At 38.1% G+C, this 14788-nt stretch overlaps 1 protein-coding gene across 1 annotated transcript; it reads left to right on the top strand.

Annotated features, from left to right (window-relative positions):
• Window positions 1-13270: 13270 nt before the first annotated feature.
• LOC107699119 (oligodendrocyte transcription factor 3-like) lies at window positions 13271-14392 on the top strand. The gene is made up of 2 exons (XM_016500292.1): window positions 13271-14020; window positions 14381-14392. Exons 1-2 carry the CDS (start codon window positions 13271-13273, stop codon window positions 14390-14392), a joined length of 762 nt encoding a protein of 253 aa, XP_016355778.1.
• The last annotated feature ends 396 nt before the right edge of the window (window positions 14393-14788 follow it).

Genomic DNA, 14788 nt, shown 5'->3' with positions numbered 1-14788 from the left:
TCCAGTCTTCAGTGTCACATGATCCTTCAGAAATCATTCTAATATGCATTGTAATATACCATTCTAATACTTCTTTAGAGGTGTATCTATCAGCACCAGTGTTGGGGTAGTTAATAGTGTCACAAAGCAAGGCAAGACACAACAGGTAAGTGCAAATCAGGATGGTTTATTGACTGGGTAAGGGGATGACTGGAATAGGTGAGTTAAAGGCAGGTGAGTGTCAACACAGTGAATGGTTCCAGGGTGCTTATCTGAGTTCTGATGGTGAGGATCGGATGCCGGTTACGTTGGAGATCGTGGAACAGTTTCCAAGGAGTCGTTGGAGGATCGCGGTTGGAACAGCAGGTAATTCGTTTCTAAATCCCTGACAAATAGTAACTTAGTTACTGTAATAATATTACTTTTTGCAGTAACTAGTAGTGTAACTAATTATTAATAAGATTTCAGTAATAGTATTACAGTTACAATCCATAAAACAGCTTAGTTACGTTTGATGCCTTAACCGCGCTGATTTAAAATCCAACAATCAAATAATTCCTAGATTTATTTTCATAATTTTCACGACTCGCACATGCACGTGATGTCCCCAGTGCAGCAGGCAAGCTTGGAATATGGAAAAGCTTACATTCAGCAGATAGAAATATTATATTAATATTATATTGATTTTGTCAGGAAAAAAGATGATCTGAGCACTGTTGTGTAAGCTGTGGCTTTACTTTACATCCCACCCACATCCCTCTGATCGGCATGTGGTACATTATATTACTATAATTGAAATTATTTTGGAAAATTAAACAGTTTCTTACAAACTTATGTGATTTGATAAAATGCATAATTAAATATAATCGTATATGGGCAATGGAGAAACTACAATTCGCTTCAAGCTACACATGACAATTAATGAGATTAATACAACACTTTCACTTGAATGTCACTATCAATCAGTATTGAGTGTTTGTAATAACTTCTGACTGCGATCCAATGTGGATTTGTGGATTCAAATGATGAGGCAGAAATATGTTGTTAGTAACATTCTAGAAGAATTTCATGTGGAAGATACACAGTTACAACTTCTGTGGGGCGTGAAGAAACAGTAATATAACTAATAGTGTAACTAATTACTGTTTCCAGAAAGTAATAAGTAAAGTAACAATATTACTTCTGAAAGGAGTAACTAATGAGTAATATATTACATTCTTTGAGTAACTAGCCCAACACTGATCAACACCAGCAATTAAAAGTAGTTTTTAGGCTTCTGGAAGTTTCTAAATCATCCATTGTCATAAACTGTTATTAAAATGATGACTATTAGACTGTTCCAGGCTCGCCTGACACTTCCAGCTAATGTTCAGACAGTGTTGATTTGATCAAATTGGTGCGCCATATGCTAGCAAAGCCAGACACCTTCATTTGCCCAAACAACCTCACTGCAGGTCTTAACGGCGACATCGTTTCGGCTTGTTTATCTAATGCGTCTGTTAATCTAATTTATAGCATTTTCACGCCTCTCAGCGCCCCAGCACATGCTAAGGAGAAAGGCATAAGATATGCTAATGCCTTTGTCAGCCCAACTTTGCCGCAGTAAAACAAAACATTTGCATTTGATAGAGCATGTAATAAAGTGGGCATTAGCATTTTAAATGTGTACAAATAAAAATATGGGGAATAAAGCTATTCGAGCTGTTGGCAAATTAAATACGTAGCTACATGGCATAATCATATTGCTTGCATTAAAAGAGCTCAGAAAGTTTGGACTTCTTGAGCCATCAGTCTGTCCCAAGTGATCAGAAGTCATTCTCTAGACTATTGCAATTTCAAGTGTGCATATTAATTGCATAATAATAGGTGTCGTTAGAGACATTCCCTGACCTCTTTTTGCCAAGGCCAGGATTTTTCATGTGCATTATATTGTGATTTTTTTTTTCTGGATGATTGTTGTACAGTAAAATACAGTGAAATATTTGAGCAATTGTTAAGCTAAGATAAGATATTGCATCTCAGCTGCAAGGTGGTATACAAGCCCTGATGTTAATCAACAGGACATGAATTTACAAATGGGAAAAGTATTTTATGATTTCATGTTGCATCCCCCTTTCTCACAAAGACAATATGGAAAATAATCATAGCATATGCAATCAATTTTGCTGGTAATCTAAAATTAAGCAATATTAGGAACATCACAATGATTTTAATGGATTTTTATTTGGCCTCAAGGTGTCCTAAAGACCAGCATTATTGCAATAGTTTCACAGTCCTTTCATATAAAACAGATGTTTTAACAGTGTTTCTGATTTAAACGTCACTAGCAAAAACTACATTAGAGCTTTTAAATGTAATTCATTTCCATGAATCAGTTCATACCGGCAGAGTCAATAAATCGAGTCAAAATTAGTGTACACCATCACTCAAATAGGGTTCATTTATTGAAACATTTTAGTAAAATATGCACTATTGTTCAAAACTTTGGGGTCAGTAAGATTTGTATTTTGAAAAATTATAATTATTACGCATTAAGTTGATCAAATGTGACAGTAAAGACATATAATGTTACAAATGAATACTAAAAAATGTCACGGTTTTCACAAAAATATTAAGCAGCACAACTCTTTTCAATACTTTATAATCATAAAATAATCTTTTAACATATAATCTTCATAATCCTTTAATACTCAGGAGTGTTTCTTGAGCAGAATGATTTCTGAAGGATCACGTGACACTTAATATCATATTATAGAAAATATGAAAATCTAGCGTAGCGTTAGTTCTGGCAGGTCACGTTAGTCAAGCTCGCATCAGCTGACTCTCAGCTGATCCCCATCAACCTATGGGAATACGACACCTATCTAAGCATTCATATATAAGGTCCCGCAGTAGTATCAGCGCAGTTTTCGCATTGCTCAATAGCTAATTACCCTCCTCCATCCCCAGCTCCTCCTCTGTCAGTCAGGATTCAGCCTTCTGATTCTCCTTGAATCAGACTAATTCTAAAATGTGTACATAACATTATTGAACTTTAACAATATCTGCAATACATTTATGTTGGTTCTGTTCTGTTTACCCTGGGGGGTTATTGCTGCTCTCCCTGCTCTCATCCATGCTAGGCTGCATGGAGGCGCAGGGAGTTCTTGCCCAGAACAGAACCATACCGCCAATCCAAACTGTATGCTAATTGTCAATCATCTTTGACGATAGTGGTCCTGACAGAATCATTGTTCATTTAGTGTAAACAACATGCCATGATTTTTTTTTTGTAACTAGATATTTACTTAAACATTTAACATTGTGCATTTACTTGAATAATTGTGATTCCTCTTATTTGGGAAAAAACACACATTTAGACCACTTTAGAGCAAAGATAATATTATTGAGATACCATATATTTTTTGTGGCAGGATAACTGAGAAATATCTATTAACTGTATGACTATGTCCTGTAGCCATGAGAAGAACGGCTGCTATTTGATACAGATGGCCATATTAAACTGCCATTCTCTTCTCCTGCTGTTGTTGACCAAACTTTTACTGAAGTCACTGTATTTGTAGTCCTAATGAAACAGAAAACAAGATCTGATGGAGACTAAATTCTCCATTTTATGCTTACTTGGCAAGATGTGTTCTGTTTATCCTTGTTGATTCTGACTGTTGTATTGTTTGGTTTAATTACAGCTATTTTGGATCTGGCTGACAAGCTCAGCATTTGTAGTTGTTGTTTTCATTGCACAATTAATGGGGTGTGTGTGTGTGTGTGTGTGTGTGTGGTGGTTCCCCGCCATGGCTGAGGCAATGCTGTCCATGCCACCCTCATCCTATTACTATGGAAATAAGGCTGGCATGACAGGTGGCCTTACAACCAACACAATTAACTTCCTCCATTAGCTGATGGGCTGACAAACGCAGGGAAGCACTGCATGTAGTGGTCCTGACAGAATCATTGTTCATTTAGTGTAAACAACATGCCATGATTTTTTTTTTGTAACTAGATATTTACTTAAACATTTAACATTGTGCATTTACTTGAATAATTGTGATTCCTCTTATTTGGGAAAAAACACACATTTAGACCACTTTAGAGCAAAGATAATATTATTGAGATACCATATATTTTTTGTGGCAGGATAACTGAGAAATATCTATTAACTGTATGACTATGTCCTGTAGCCATGAGAAGAACGGCTGCTATTTGATACAGATGGCCATATTAAACTGCCATTCTCTTCTCCTGCTGTTGTTGACCAAACTTTTACTGAAGTCACTGTATTTGTAGTCCTAATGAAACAGAAAACAAGATCTGATGGAGACTAAATTCTCCATTTTATGCTTACTTGGCAAGATGTGTTCTGTTTATCCTTGTTGATTCTGACTGTTGTATTGTTTGGTTTAATTACAGCTATTTTGGATCTGGCTGACAAGCTCAGCATTTGTAGTTGTTGTTTTCATTGCACAATTAATGGGGTGTGTGTGTGTGTGTGTGTGTGTGGTGGTTCCCCGCCATGGCTGAGGCATGCTGTCCATGCCACCCTCATCCTATTACTATGGAAATAAGGCTGGCATGACAGGTGGCCTTACAACCAACACAATTAACTTCCTCCATTAGCTGATGGGCTGACAAACGCAGGGAAGCACTGCATGCACACAGACCCCGGGCCTGGGAGGCAATGACTCCCTGTTTGCAGCTGCATATGAGAGGGGTGCAGAGGATCGGGTCTCCCTCAATATCTCTAAATTACCCTACTTGCTGCTTTGCTGGGTTTCTCCTTAGAAAGCCCTCTTTTTCCAACTCTAAATCACTTTACTGTGTCATTTGTTGCACAAGGGTTTTGATGGCCTTTTCAGAAGCTCTACAACACATAGACGTTGCTCTCTGCTTCTTTAATAAGATTGCCCTTTCTTCAAAGAATTTAAATTGTTGATGCTAAATAGCCTTTAATTACATGGATAACAGGTTGATTTTTGTTAAATCTTCAACAAATGTTTTGAGTAATATGGGTTTAACATCAAATGCATTTCATAGAAAAACTGCCATCAGTCACTGCAGTTCTTCCATGAAATGCATTTGATTTCATAATAAAATAATTTTTTCAAGTGGTCAAAAATTATTTAACCACCAATGAAATCTACTAGTTTTTATGTAATCGTTCAGCCAATAATTGATGTTGCAATTATTTTCGCTCTTCAAAACATTATATTTTTTTCTTCTATGAAAGATAAAATTACATTTTAGATATTTTTTTTTTGTTTTCCATTGTGGATAGTGATTTATACTGCAAAGTTACATTTAAAAAAAGTATCTTATAAAAAAAAGCTATTCACCAAAAATACCTTCTTCTCATTTGTATTTGATAGCTCAATTAGCACTACAATATATACAGTGGGTACGGAAAGTATTCAGACCCCCTTCAATTTTTCACTCTTTGTTATATTGCAGCCATTTGCTAAAATCATTTAAGTTAATTTTTTTTCCTCATTAATGTACACACAGCACCCTGTACATTAATGAGGAAAAAAAATTAACTTAAATGATTTTAGCAAATGGCTGCAATATAACAAAGAGTGAAAAATTGAAGGGGGTCTGAATACTTTCCGTACCCACTGTATATATGATACTTCAGATTTGGTTTTATGTCACTGATGTCAAAGACCATTGGTTCATGTGACTGATTCTGACACTGCTAGGTTGATGAGATTTGACAGCTTTTGAAGAAAGGAAGACTTTCAGTGTATAATGACCTAAATTTCTTCTCATAAAGCTATCATGTGGCTTCAGAAGTCATATTGACTATTTAGGCAGTATAGGCAGAGTTAGGCAGCATAAATTACCATCCAGTACCAGAAAACATAAATGAATACAAATAATAGTAATTTTGACTAAAATGTCATCTTTTATGTGGTATTTGTATTTCTTCTAACTAGATATGATTTAATAAGCATGCTATCAGCTGATTTTAATTTAGTCCTATTATGTATGTGTGGTTTATGAGTATGTAATTATATCATCAGATTAGAGCAGTCAAGCAGAATGAATCCACTTTTGTTTGGAGTTTGTGGGTAATTAGATAAGTGTTAGTTTAAATTCATGCTGGCCTTCACCTCCCAACTGCACTACCTGAAAAGCTAATAGCACCTTGACTAGTGAGTACTAATGTGGTGTTCCCTGAGAGAGAGAGAAATACAGACAAAACCGCCCTGAAATATGCAAGACTGCAGGTGCAGACCAATATGCTTCTTAAATCACTTGAAGATTCATTTCACCAAATGATTGCATTGTGAGTAATTGCAATTTTGCCCAGCCCCACACAAAACACAATACAATAAGAGGCATTCGATGGCGAAAATGCGGAAACATACATTTGCGTACCTCCTTCGGTCTGAACCCCTTAAGGCCTTACCTCTTTTGCTTAATTGAAATAAGAAAAATTGCAGCCAGGAATATCTCCAAGGTTTAGAAAACTGCCACAGTCTCGTTTTGGCTCTGGGATCTTGTTGGGCATTGTTGATGGGAGGGAGGGACGCTCTAATGGGAGACAATCCAGGGGCGCATTTAGGCAAGCCCTCATAAAGTTGTGACCCTCCCACTGGGATTACTGTGTTACCAGGGGGCTGGAGAGGGCTGTCCCAGCTGAATGACAGTAATCCAGAATAGGTCATAAAGCAGTAGAGGTTTGTGGCGTTGGCGAGCCGGAGGAGAATGAGTACAATGAGATGAAACCTGATGTGCCCTCTCAGGGTACAAGCCTTGGCTCTTTTCAGCCTTATTGTCTAATGTGTGAGAGCTCGGTGCTGGTGGGCAGAAGGAGCAGCAATGCCTCATCAAGCTGGTGTGATTTCTCTTCTGAAGTGCCTGTGACAATGGCTAAATACAATAGTGCTTAGCACAGACTTAGAGGGAGACAATGCGGGACCACCAAGCAGTTTACTGGGATAAGGTGGCCCAGGACAGCCAAGAAGAGCCTCCTTTTCCGAGCCTGCATGGCCTCATTTTAGATGAAAATCCTTTGGATGAGATCAATGTGTTTTCTCGTTCTCTGCCCTGCCTCGATCTGGCCGCCAGCACATCTGTATTTTCTCCGTCGTACCTCCCACCTTGCAGCCCAATGGCTAATGTGTAATTAATGAAACAACCGCCCTCATGTCGATTCGCACAATGGTGAGCGGGCGCTTCTCGGGACATGTTTTGGTGAATGAAAAGGCCAGCCCCTCTCTCCTTACATGTAACCCTCCCTGGGCACAAAGCAGCCTCCCCTGTATCCAGCTTAGCCGCAAAGCTTACATATTAATCTCTTCTCGCGGTTCCCCGTCTTGATGAAACCCTCATGCAGGCCTTCATTTTCTGGTCATGTGCACCCATTAGAAGGGGGCGAACCAGACACAGAGTGACACACAAAGCAGAATGGAGGCTACGAGGCTGAAATTGAGCTTGAAAAGAGACGAACAATTGTTGGCGCTGAAAGGGACAGTTAAAGTGAGACAGCGAGAGGCTGTTACCGCAGTGGAGTGACTTGATGGCGAGCCAGCCTTGCAGTGTCAGGCGGACTCTGTGGCTGGTTGAGGGCTGGATGTATTCTGAAACGCTGGACTTCTTGGCCATATGGCACATTTTAGCCTTTCGTGAGGAGCACCATTAAAAAGCCCTGATATATTCAAGTGAAATTGAAGAATAAGTAGGAGATAATGTACACCCAGCCAGTTGTTATTGCAGAATAACCGCTACGTGTCGGGGTCCTGATCACTCTGAAGGGGGTTATTCTGCGATAACAACCGGCTGGATGTACATTATCCCGCTTATTACACAGATACTTGCCACATAAGTAAATAATTAGACACAAACTATTAATTAGAGTTGAAATATTTGAACGCAAAGCTTCCACAAAGACAGCAGTTGCTAGCAAGCGGCAAGTTAAAACTAGACGGACATTTAATGGATACGGTGCAGTCAAACCACTTATTACACAACATTTCACCACATAAATAATTATGGCGATAAAAGATATTGGTTTAAGACAAAACTGTTTTAAATTCTTACCAGTTTGTTAATTATCTTATAATCCATTACAGTGTACAAAACAATCGTCGCAAAACGGCAGCAGCTGTGTTTTTATGAAACGAGAGAGCGAGTCCACGATACCAGGATGACATTTAAAAATTGTACACATAATATTGAATTGTGTTTTATTATTTTACTGGCTAACCAAGCACAAAGCTTCCACTAAGAAGAATTGTTTAGCAAGCATATAGCACTGTCTTCAGTTACCCGGATGAGCCTGTGTTATCAGCTTTTTCCGGTTGTTATCGAGGGATAACAAACCTCGGAATGTCACGACTGACCAATCAGAAACAAGTATTCCACAGAGCTGTGTAATAAACAGGTGTAACATAATTTTAAACAAAATTGTTTGGAGTTTGTTTCGGGGGTTCGAAATAGCTTGCCGGCACAAACCTTCCTGGAAAACTTTGCGCTGGCTTTTAAACACCTCCAAACTGCCATTGGTCCATTACATAAGGGGTAGGGGTGCTCTGGGGCTCCACCTTCTCTGGCGTGGAAAGCTTTTCAGTTTATTTCTTCATTCATTCCATTTCATAATGGCATATATTGCTCTAAATGTATATATGTACATATGTCCATGATATGCAAATGTTTAATTAATAGTTAATTTTTATATGATATTATATGTAGCGACCACATATGTTAACAATAGTTTATTCATATATGCAAGTGTATGGAAACAACAACTATATACACATTTTGGATGCTTCTATTTGTTTTTCTTAATTTTTAATATGTCTATACACTCTTAAAAATAAAGGTGCTTCACGATGCCATAGAATAACCTTTTTGTCTAAATGGTTCCAGAAAGAACCTTTAACATCTGAAGAACCTTTCTGTTTCACAAAAGGTTATTTGTGGCGAAAGAAGGTTCTTCAGATTATAAAAAGGTAAGAAAGAGATGGTTCTTTAAAGAACCATCTCTTTCTTACCTTTTTATAATCTGAAGAACCTTCTTTCGCCACAAATAACCTTTTGTGAAACAGAAAGGTTCTTCAGATGTTAAAGGTTCTTTCTGGAACCATTTAGACAAAAAGGTTATTCTATGGCATCGTGAAGCACCTTTATTTTTAAGAGTGTATATGTAAAAATAAAAGATAATGTCAACATATATTGACAGGGTTTAGCATGGATATATGTACAAAACATATAGGTTTACAATATAAGCATATATTATATATGTATATTTGCATAATTTACACAAGAGATGTATAGGCCTGTGATAAATTAATACATAAAAACAGTACATATCAGCGATTTTATTTATGCTCCAAATGTATGCCATGCACTGTATGTTTAACATGCATGTGTTTCTTTTATATGTCCATATCGAAGGAAAACATATGTTGAGTGAGTCTGGGAAATCGCTATATATTTATTTCATATATTGCATATAAAGGTCACTGAACTTCAGAATGTTTGCAAACATAATGTCTTTTCAGAGACAGATTAAAGCCTTTGAACATCTCCAAATTAAAGGGAAAGTTTGAAATCAAATGGAACTGCAAAAACAATGATTGTTTGCAGACAAGTTTCTTGAACTGTCATTGGTCAGATAAACTGATTGTCCCGCCTCAAACTCACGCCGTTGGTTAAGCCAGTGTTGCTGGGTGGGGCTGGTCGGGTTGTTCAGACAAACAGACCTATTTTTTAATAGTGTCACATTGTTGAACTAAAAGTATTTTAACATTACACAGATCTTTATGTAATGCTGGATTATCTTATTGTATGTGCTCTACAACAATATGAAAGCCTGTTTGATAAGGCATTAATTGAATGAACATAGAGTGTTTTAGACCAGCGTTGCCAATGTTTCAAAAACGTTTCTGAGACACTAAATGACAGCTTTAAAAAGTAAACTACTTGTTGCAGTAGTAGTTATTCACACTTCTCAATTTAAAGAGAAACATAAAGGTATCCTTTTTTTTGCACTAAAATGCTAATTCCTCTGATTTTGCCTAATGAATGCAAATGTCGTCTTTGAGGAGAATAACACTGAAAATATTAATTAGAAACCTCACATTCATTGTGCTGCATCTTACAAGCTCTTTAATTAGTGAGCTTTTATCGTTTGATCACAATGATAATTAGATTTCTCAAATTTCAAGGTTTGTTTACTTGTAAGATAACAGAATATAGAATCAAGGGATTCAAAGATTCATTCTTTCAGAAACCCTATGGCATTGTAACAAAAAAGAACAAAACTTTTTTTTTTACAGTTCTGAAAAAGATAAAAACAAAAAGTATTAATCTGAAAATGTTTTTTTTTTTTTTTAAGCCTACATCTGACTTGTCTAAATTGGTCACCAAGAGTAAAAGGTTAGTTCTACTTCAGCTGGCTTATAAAAATGCTGTTAAACCGATAGTTCACCCAAAAATTAACATCGTCATCATTTGCAGCCTCATATTGTTCTAAACCTGTGTGAGTTTGTTTCTTCTGCTGAACACAACAGAAGATATTTTAAAATATGTTGGTAACCAAACAGTTTCTGGTAGCCTTTGACTTCCATAATTTCGAAAAATTGACCATTATGACTGGTTTTGTGGTCCAGGGTCACAATCGTGCAAATAGTTTTTGGAGCCACTTTAGAATTTGAAATGTCTGCAAATATTGTGCTTTTCAGTGCATACCTCATACTGCATTCTTGCCGTCGTTGCTCTTAGTTATTGTTTATGCAACCCCGACCAAACCAACTACATGGAATGCAGCTCTGTGTATTTTGGAGGAACAGGAGCCGTGTCGGGGAACAACACTAGTACGGCTGTTATAAAGAGCCTTAACAATGGCTCTGCCTACAGAGGCCGTACCGCCGCCCCTGGCTCCGAGGGTTGGGCTGTGTGTGAAGGGGGTCCTGCTGTTTGGGTTTCCTTCTCGGAGCAGCAGTGAGTAAATGAGACCCCCGCCACTCTACATCCCCGTAACGGCCACATCATCCCTGTCTCTCCCCCCTCCTGTCTCCACACCTCCGAACTCTTCCCTCTCCCCTCCACTCACACACTGAGACCTTTTTCCACATTGGCCGGATTAGGAACACTTTCACTTAGATCTATGTGGTCGCCCCCACAGACAAAGAAACACTTGGAGACAGGATTAGTAGGATTAAAAAGGATTCACATATGTCCAGTTCAAGCAATTGGTATTCAAAGCTTTACACTTTCAAATGCCACCAAGAGAGAGTAAAGCAGCCCCGAGCTTTTCTTTGCATTGCAGCACCTTTATGAGAAACGATTCCCTTTCATCTTCCTCTATGCTGCAGTGAATTCATGTTTTCACTCTTTTTATGTGGGGATTTTATTGCTGTGGAAAACCAATGAGACTACAAGAGGGAAGACTCTTGTTTTTTTTCCCTTGCATACACGAAATTGGGAACTTCTACCAATTCCAGAATGCTGTTTTCATCTCACATTGTACCTGCTTTCATTTTCATTACATAAAGGTTACCTTGTTTTTTATATTTGAATTTTAATTTGTACACAGAAATCTAGACCATTTCATAATTATGAGACAGTATACATAAGTATATCATACATAATCTTATTATTACAAACAGTATTTTCTTTTATTTGACTTTTCTTAGTTTGTTTCATATTAACAAACTCCTTTAGAACCCCCTTTTATTTGAAAACTGTAACAGTATATCATAACAGATATAATCTCAGGCACGGCATCTGAGCATCATCTGCCAGTGAAAGGATAATTTATATATTGTAAAGATACATGGATTTCATATTTAACTTACCAATATATAATAATAATATTTGCTCTGTTTGTAATACTTAACAAATTATGCCAAATTCAATCAAACAATCTTGTAACATATTTCGCTAAGTAAGCATAAATCAGTATGACCAATATTTGTACATATTGCCTGCTTTTTTTTTTTTGGTACCATAATAAAATTATAGCTTCTTGTCAGATAATTGGCTAAATGTATGTATATGACTGATACATGCATAATTCTATTTTCATTCAGTTCAGGTGATATAGTAATTTATTAATATTATAATGTTTATATATCTTGATTTTGTTTCTGTAATGTAATGAACTATAATTGCATAGACACACAAAAGCAACTTTAGCCATTTTATACCAGGAAAATAGGTTTAAAAATGTGATGAAGTATTTATGAAATTAACAGATATATATATTAAATTAAAAATGAAATTATGCAGTATCAGCATTAAATTTCACCTTAAGAGAAAAAAAAAATCATCCACAAGTTTAATCTAAATTTGTTATCTGCAAATAATAATAATAATTATAAACATTAAAAAAAATACTTGCATTAATAACAATATCTTTGTTTCTTACTCTTTCGAGTTTTCAGAATTTCAAATCAATTTCCTTAATCAACAATGTAATTCTAAGTTGTCAAAAACTGTAAAAGGTACCACTCTGATTGATCTTTAGATTTAAAGCATTAAAGGTTTTTCAATTAAATTAAGATTTCAATGTCGACGGACATACGCGAACTTTAAAATAGCTCTACACAACACCTATTTTAATGTGAATTTGTGTTTTATAACAAGCATAACAGTATAAGACCAAACTTCAAGAATCAGATATGTCTAATAAAATACATTATCCAATGCTTAAAATCATTAATGTAATCATGCTCGCTAATATTAATTTCATATTAACGAAAGTGATAATACAGTATCATTCTGTGATACACAGCAGTAAGCCTGATATACACACAGTATGTAGGTATTATAAGTGCTTATCTGTGACGGGAAAGGAATGATGCAGGGTGCGTTGTAAGCGACCCGGCATCGTTTCTTAAGAGTGGAGAAGTATTTGCAAAGTTTCAGAGGCTCCTGGGCTGAAGTGTCTCCCCATGGTGTCGTTACAATGAATATGAATAGATGCTCCTTTGGTCAATGGGACAGTCAAAGCACACCGCTCCAGATAATGGGGACGTCATCCTAACAAGACCGTTATGAATAGAGGGGCTCCTTTTGTTTGGCCCCTCTCGTGCAGCACTATAAATACGGAGCCCTGTGATGCGTCGCCACAGAGCAAGAGGTGCATCTCCGACCGAAATCAAACCAGGAGACGCGGCCTCGATCTACAGAGAGAAGGAGTGAGTGAGAGTGAGAGTGAGAGTGAGAGAGAGAGAGAGAAAAAAAGAGGCTCCAGTGGGATAAATCAGGTGATTAAGCAGGAGTGACTTGAAATAAAAACAAGGCAAGAGAAAGAGACAACCTCCTACCCAAGCGCAGCCATAAAATGAATTCGGACTCCAGCTCCAGCAGAGCTTCCTCTCCAGACATGGATGGGATGTACCTCCATCACCATCCTCAAGACGGACGCCTGAACTCCGTGTCCTCCACGCAGAACGAGCTGCTCCAGAAGATGACGGGCGAGCACGCGTCCAAGACGCCCTCCGGCAGCAAGTACAAGCTCAAGAAGCAGGTGACCGAGCAGGAGGTCCAGCATCTGCGCTTGAAGATCAACGGCCGAGAGCGCAAGCGCATGCACGACTTGAACCTGGCGATGGACGGGCTCCGAGAGGTCATGCCGTACGCGCACGGGCCGTCTGTGCGGAAGCTGTCCAAGATCGCCACGCTTCTGCTGGCCAGAAACTACATCCTGATGCTGACGAGCTCCCTGGACGAGATGAAGCGGCTGGTGGGTGAGATCTACGGCGGGCACCACTCGGCGTTTCACTGCGGGACTGTGAGCCACGGCGGTGCGCACTCGGCGAGCGCGGCGGCGCACCAGGTGCACCCTCTCCTCGGCAGCGCGTTGACCTCGTCCACCTCCTCGGCGCTTTCCGCCACGTTACCGGGACTTACTTCCATCAGGGCGCCGCACTCTTTGATGAAGAGCACCCCTACACCTCCGCTGCAGCTCGGGGGCTCGTTTCAGCACTGGACGGGCTTGCCGTGCCCCTGCACGATTTGCCAGGTGCCGCCGCCTCCCCACCTAACCATCACTTCGACAGGACTTACGAGGCTTTCTACAGAAAACAAGGAAGTACGTATAATATTATACTTTACATACTAATATACAATATACTTTATAAAAAATATATATATTATAGTAGGCTATATAATATCTATATAGAAACGTTATTTCCGGATCCAATACATTGCTGGTTTTCGTGCAAGTCAGCAAGTCATTGACTTTTTTTTTTTGTTCAGTCATTTAATTTAGATGTATATTTCTATTTTTTCTGCCCTTTTTAATTATTTCATTTATAAATTCATTTAAAAAAACAACAACAACAACAAAAACGAGTAATAAAGTGTACAATAAAGTACAATCATATACTTATATCATAATCACATTGCACTTGAATAAAGTTAAAGGTGTAATCTGCCGATTGTCCTGCAGGTGACCGCATAAATCTGTCTTCTTGCGATGCACTTAAGGCTTTACGATTACTCCAGAGCACTCGTAGATCTACGATGATTTTGATTACGATGAAGTTACGATCCTGTTGGGAAACAGACTGTAATATTAAGATCAGTCGTAGGATCGTTTTTACGAACTTCTTAAGGCGGGCGTACACGGTGCGATTCTGAAGGTCGGAACGTCCTGAGCTCTGGCACATGTCACGATTGAGTTTATCCGAAAATCGTACGGAGGCAGTCACACACGACACGAATTTACTACGATTTTACAAACTCTGACGGGAGCATTACGTTTCGCGCCATTCATAAAAATATGGATTCTGAGGACGAAATAGTTTTCTTTTGGGCAGGCGGCTTGTGACTTCCAAAAAAAAAAAAACGAAGACAA

Source organism: Sinocyclocheilus anshuiensis, unplaced genomic scaffold, assembly GCF_001515605.1.
Source record: "Sinocyclocheilus anshuiensis isolate Anshui unplaced genomic scaffold, SAMN03320099.WGS_v1.1 scaffold166, whole genome shotgun sequence".
Classification (NCBI taxonomy): domain Eukaryota; kingdom Metazoa; phylum Chordata; class Actinopteri; order Cypriniformes; family Cyprinidae; genus Sinocyclocheilus; species Sinocyclocheilus anshuiensis.
Note: the sequence above shows the minus strand (reverse complement) of the source record. Positions and strands in the feature narration are given on the sequence as shown.